General features: G+C 43.1%; 1 protein-coding gene across 1 annotated transcript; it reads right to left on the bottom strand.

Annotated features, from left to right (window-relative positions):
* Positions 1-1,632: 1,632 nt before the first annotated feature.
* Positions 1,633-3,385, bottom strand: LOC138879801 (uncharacterized). Its single transcript, XM_070159435.1, has 5 exons — positions 3,355-3,385; positions 2,975-3,058; positions 2,408-2,562; positions 2,138-2,329; positions 1,633-2,064 (listed from the first exon to the last, which is right to left on the bottom strand). The coding sequence occupies exons 1-5, from the start codon at positions 3,383-3,385 to the stop codon at positions 1,633-1,635; spliced, it is 894 nt and encodes a 297-aa protein (XP_070015536.1).
* Positions 3,386-6,458: the final 3,073 nt, after the last annotated feature.

Raw genomic sequence — 6,458 nt, 5'->3', positions numbered from 1 at the left:
TCGAGTCTTTTACTCCATGTTTCTCCCATGTCTATTATTTACTGATTGTCATTCCTTACATACTCAATACATTATTTGTACTGATTATTTGTACTGACGTCCCTTTTGCCCGGGGACACTGCGTTTCATGCCTGTAGGTCCCAATAGACAGGTCAAGAGCCCTGCAAATAGGTTATCAGCTCAACGGAAGATATTGGTGCGCTCTAATTGTTTCGGAGTTGCTTGTTTGGTTAGTATGATTTAGACGTGTATTGTTTGGTATGGCGGGACTCTATCCTGACCTTTATGAAAATTATGTTATCTTAGAGGCTTGTAGACAGATATCATGTACGTAAAAGATTGTATGGCCTTGTCGGCCTATGTTCAGTATACGAGTAGTTATTTTGGTCTTATAGGCCCGTATGTCTTATGTATACATTTGCATTCACTCATAATTTACTCCGTTACATTTACCTATGATAGAATGATATGAAAGATACATATGTTGGTACTCAGTTGAGTAAGGTACTGGGTGCCCGTCGCGGCCAATTGGTTTGGGCCGTGACAAAGTCGAGCCCGGCCTTCTCAGCAAAGTATCTTATCGTCTGCACTATCTTCCAAATGGATGGGTGAGCCTACGCCAATGTAACATAATATCTCCGACAGAACTCAAACACGACCCAGTCGGGGGGACCCGATGTAAAAGTGTGCGTATAAACGCTCAAAAACCCCTCGATGTAGGTCATGATGCTCTTCTCAGAGGAAAGTACTTGTAGCACCACTCCTTCTCCCCATCCACAGTCTTTTCTGGTCATTTTGAAGTGCTCCTCCCCTATTGATGAGATGAACCTCGATACGTGCTCTCGATGTCCTTGGACGTTGGGAGGTCTCTCCAACGTAAAGTCTCTCCTCGAGACAAAGCACCTCAAGGCCCGCTCACTAGGCACTGGCAGTGTACCACCGACCCGACGCGGAACAAAGGCAAAACTCCCCTCTCCTTGATGGGCAGATATCGACGTAGCAGTCATGGCTACGATAGAATAAGAGGAGGATATAGATCTGGGCAAAAGTTTTAAGTTAAAGAAAAGAGATAACTAGCACAAAACACCAAGTTCTATGGGAGAAATGGTTACTCAAAGTAGCAGAATCTCCACTGAGGAAGCAAACGAATGAATATATAGGGGCAAAGCAGCGGCTTCTCGCCTACCTAGAGGGCCAATTAATCTTACCCATGGTAACATCACTTTTTCCTTGGGAAATGTACTGGCGGGATCACTCGGGATCACCCCGGGGCCCTCTTTATCAAATCATGTGAATGCTACTACCCCACGAGAGTCAAGAGGCATCGAGACCTCGGGGGCTTCTTACCATCACAAGCATCGGCCCCAAAGAAGATATCAACCTAACTTCGATATAGGACCCGATTTCAAGGGTTACGATTACTCCGACAATGGGCTCTAAAGGATTAATATTACAATTCAAAGATTAGCTCCGTAAGAGCAGCAAGATATAAAGAATGGAAGGACTTGGGGCAGAAAAACCCCTTTTTTCATTGCCAAAAATATATTTACAAGGGACGTCTTTACAAGACTTACTCCCCCGGGAGTACATGCAGAGAAAGAAAAAAGGAAAAAAGCAAAAACGACACAAGGCCTACTCTTCGTCGCCACTACCCTCCGAACCATCTCCAGGATCCTCGTCTGGGACGATCAAAAGCACCAATTTTCTCTCCAGCTCCCGGGCCTCCTCAATTCCAACTGACAGATCGGCGCCTCCGGCCTCGTTCTCCTCTAAGGTTTTCCTCCTCGCCTCTGGCCTAGCATGTTCGATGGCCCGAGCCAGATTCTGCTCGGCCTTTATCGATACTTCACGAGCTATTTGATTCGCCGTGGTAGTGTCCTTCAGGTAAGTAGCAACATTTTCTTCGATCTCGGGCTTGGCCGTAACCAGCGCAACAATCTCCTTTCGAGCATCCTTGAGAAGATCATGGGTCAACGCCAACTCTGAGGTCACTACCTCATTTTGTTTCCTCAGCCCGAGGATCTCCACATTCAGTTGCCCAATCTGCGAGTCATTTTGCTCGACCTACAAAAAGAAAAGTAAACCAGTTAGTATCGAATTATGGGAGCGAAGGAAAGACTCATGCATAACAAAATACCTGCTCGGCAAGGGCAGCTTTTTCTCGGAGTGCTCCCTCCAAAGTAGCCCGGAGCTTGCTTGACTCTTTCTCCTTACGGGCAGAACGAGCCTCTAACTCTCGCAGTATCAAGGACAGCTTCTCAAGCTCCTTCTCACGGCATGAAAGCTCCTCGTTAAGCTTGGAGAGGACATGATCATACATCTCCTTGCACTACAACAAAGCAGAAGAGTTAGAAAAATGAAGAAAGATGCTCGAGACTAAAGGAAAGATACTTAAAGCAGCTATCACCTGCTGCATGGACCCCTCCACCGCCTTGACAGAGCCAGGAGCGTCAAGATAGATGTTCTCGCTAACATCGTCAAGAATATTAGCAAGCGTGCCTCCCCCTTTGAGAGGACCCTCAGATTTGGTGATGTTCACATCTTGAACATCCCTTAGCTCCCCTAACAAGAAATGAGAGCCGGAAATGAAATCAGTTATGTCACCAATGTCCCCGAAGGGCAACTCCTGCTCCTGAAAAGCTCCGGGTCTCAACCCTTCAGGGTCAGCAGCAACGGTCCCCTAGTGGAAACTACACCAAACCTGGTCATGGGATTTGAGGCCACTTTGATACCCTCCTCGAGGGTCTTCGACCTACGGGACCGACCAGAGTCGGCCGTTCCAATTCAGCAACCTCCGATCGAGGCACCCGCGCTTGACCTCATCCTCCGTGGCAACCGACACTCGTCATCATCATCACCATCATCATCCTCAGCACCGGGACTTGCTCTGAAAGATGAACCGAGGTCCTAGTAACGGCTAGTAGCTCGCTTGGCTTATGTTTCTTTATCACAGGAGGATCAACAGTCACCTTACCTTTCCTTTTCTTGACCTTGTCGATCTCCAAAGTCTCCGCCTCTCTACCAAGGGGAGACCTCATTAGCATATCCTCACCAAGGCCTGCACGAGCGCAGTAACCATAATTTATCAGCACAAAGGATGTGGGGAGAAACATAAATCTAAGGCATAGGTAGTAAGGAAGCTCTACCATGATTCTTGGCCACCCATAGCTTCTTAGCCAGGTCGGTCCAAGATCAAACAAGATATGGGAACACATGTCCAACCGTTTGATCCACCATGACAAATCCGAGGCCACTTTGGGGTACCAAGCGGAGGCTACAGGAAACACAAAGAGGTCATTATTCCATAAAAAATGAAAGAAGACTACAAAACATGAACAAGGAAAAAATGCTTACGCTGTGTGTTCCACTTCTCCAGGAAAGGCATCTTCCCGGTCGGAATTATGTCCGAGGTTCTCACCTGGACGAACCTACTCATCCACCTTTGATCCTTCCCCTCGTCAGTGCTCGAGAAAAATGATTTTTTGGATCGGTGGTGAAGCATGATCAAACCTCGATAAAATCGAGGGCTGTACAACCTAATCAAATGATTGAGGGTAAATGTATCACCCACAACCCCTTCGGTGAAATGGCGGAGCATCAAGACTATCCTCTAGAAAGAAGGATAGATTTGGCCGAGCGTCACTTGATATTTATCCCAAAAATTGAGGATAACCGGATCTATCTCCAGGTGACCCTTGCGTGATTTTTTGGGCATGGCATTTAATGCTCTAATAGGCCGACGTCATAACAATGATGCCCTCGGGTTAAGAGCTCATAATCGTTTCTCATCGCTCCTCTCTAAGAAACGCGGGGACTATCTATATACGGTGAAATCAGAGAGCCCAATTTCTCAACATCGAGGCACCTCAGAAAACCATCTCGAAGTCTCGAGGCTATGAGGTTATGATCAAGTCTCCTCCGTTGAGTTTCGTCGAGGTCCGATCTTGGGACGACATTAACCTCGGCCACGATAGAAATGGGGAGTTCCCAAGGCACGTGGCATGGACTAACAGGACTACCCTAGCCCTTAATCAGGATGCCTCCTAGCAGTCCCATCTGCGTTTCTTTGTAATTAATGCTTGTTGTACTATGATGAGATTCCCCTCCTATATAAAGGGGATCCTTGCCACTTTGTGAGGGGTTGTTGCTTCAGTCACTCCAAACGAAATATACAAGAATATTCTATTTGCTCTCTAACATACTCTCTTGATATTATTGCTTTCATTTATTATCTTCATATTTTGTTCATCATTTATTGATTATCATTGGCCATAAAGAGCCTCCGTTAATTTTACCATAGCTATTAGTCACATTTCGGCCCCCCTCAAAAGCCCACAAGCGAGATCTAGAATTGACCTCGAGGCCCCGATAATTGACCCGTCTGTTTGGTTATCACTTGGATCCTTGCTCTTATCTCATTTCTAAACTTCCCACTTAGCATCAACTACTTAACATACTAGTATAAAAATAGATCACGTATTTTTTAGAGTCCCATCAACAAATTTAATTGTTATGACCATTTTCACGGTAAATAGGCACCTAGTGTCATACTGGACCGAGTGAACCACTTTGTAACTCATTATCGTTCGACGAGAGCTAGAACATACATAGGCCAACTTGGCTGAACTCATTCTTTCTATAGCTATCATGGGCCAACATGGCCCCAACTTGTAATATATAACTGTAAGAGGGCAATTGTTATATCAGCAAACCATCGTACTCAAAACATGAATACACACGGGTCGTTTAGGCCTCTAACATACTGTACATAATAAACTTGTGTCTACAAATCGTCTAAGAGTATCTAACATAGAAACATGGTCAGTACATAGCCCCAGCCTACCCATAAGTCTATAGCAAAACTCTAACATGATGACTTGTAGACACGTCTGCACTTTGAATGAAGTGGAGTCTTACCAATTCTTCGTTGAATGCTAACCTCGTTTATTATGAGGGCTAATCAAACTAATTACCTACACATACAAGCATGAATGCACCATCCACAATAAAAAGGACGTCAATATGAATAGTATACTGAGTATGTAAGGTAGAATTGAAACATAATAATATGTCAAAATCAATGATAGAGATATAAAAATCAACCTGAACCTCTGAAATGTCATTGAGGGTCATGATATGCATACTAATAATACTTATATATTCAATGCCTCTCTTTGAGACTATTATCCATATCGTAACATGATTGCCCAACTGATCAGTGGTAACTACCCGATCGGATGTAGCACGATGGTAAATGCATGACTGCCCGGTCGATCGTAGCTTAGTGGTAAATGCGTAACTATCCAATCGGCCGTATCTCGGTCATAAATGTGTAACTGCCCAACCAGCCGTAGCTACGTGGTAAATACATAACTGCCTAACAGGCGGTAACTCGGTGGTATACATATCTGCCCAACCGGCCGTAGCTCGGTGATAAATGGGTAACTGTCCAACCGGCTGTAGCTCGATGGTAAATACGTAACTCCCAACCGGCCATAGCTCGAGGGTAAATGAACGAAGAGACTTTTACGATCATTAGGACATCTTTATCGTATGCCTCAATAGGGATATAGGAACATACTTAGACATGCTTTGAATTACATTTCACAAGAATGAATAACATAGGCATCCTTAACTACTAAGAGTAGAATCATTAATAGAATAACTTTACGTTTACATTTCGTTGCCTGGATCATGCCAAAAAAGAAAGGATTATCCTTAACGTACCTCATAATATCCTGTCCAATCCTCAATCTAACTTAACATATAGCTCCTTTGTCTACAAGCAATGAATAATATTATCGTCACAATACGAATGCTATAACTTATCGCATTTGAGCGACAAACTTTATTCTATGATAAAAATGGACATCACCTCCCTTATTTATATGATTTCCCAGAAGTCACAACACTCAACAATTCAAAAATACTCGTAATAAGCCTTCCAGAATAGTTTAACAATCCCAACAAGCGGCAAGCTCGATTTACGGTCAACAAAAGAGAGTTTGAATCAAATTTCTTCTTCATTAATTTTCTTACATTATCAATAATATTATACTTATGTTTACCACATCACTTTCAGCCCGAATCATCATAAGAATAATCTTCAAAAATAGTTCACACGCATATTACCTTAACCTTTATCATCAATCTCTTGTTCTTTATGTTTTTTTCTCCAGTCAACTTAATTAACATATATATATATATATATATATGCATTTAAAAATAGCATCCATAACATAATCAAATTATTTCTCACAATTTCCAGCCACAACAAATCATATATATATCCTTAACATAGTCCACAAAAAGATAACAGTTCCTTATAACTTGTCCATTACTATCTTGTAGATTTTCAGTCAAACAGCTCAAACAACATAAGATTAATCTTATGCACAACCAAGAACATGATTTAATTACCTTAGGAAGTAGAAACAACATGAAATACCCAGCAGGTG

The sequence above is a fragment of the Nicotiana sylvestris genome, chromosome 10, assembly GCF_000393655.2.
Source record: "Nicotiana sylvestris chromosome 10, ASM39365v2, whole genome shotgun sequence".
Taxonomy (NCBI): Eukaryota; Viridiplantae; Streptophyta; class Magnoliopsida; order Solanales; family Solanaceae; genus Nicotiana; species Nicotiana sylvestris.
This window is presented reverse-complemented; position numbering and strand designations above follow the sequence as displayed.

Coding starts and splice junctions, on each gene's coding strand:
- LOC138879801 (XM_070159435.1), bottom strand. CDS start 3,385: ATGCCTTTCCTGGAGAAGTGGAACACACAGC. Junction 2,563..2,974: donor CAAGGTCAAGAAAAGGAAAG/GTAAGGTGACTG, acceptor ATTTCTTGTTAG/GGGAGCTAAGGGATGTTCAA. Junction 2,330..2,407: donor TGGAGGGGTCCATGCAGCAG/GTGATAGCTGCT, acceptor GCTTTGTTGTAG/TGCAAGGAGATGTATGATCA.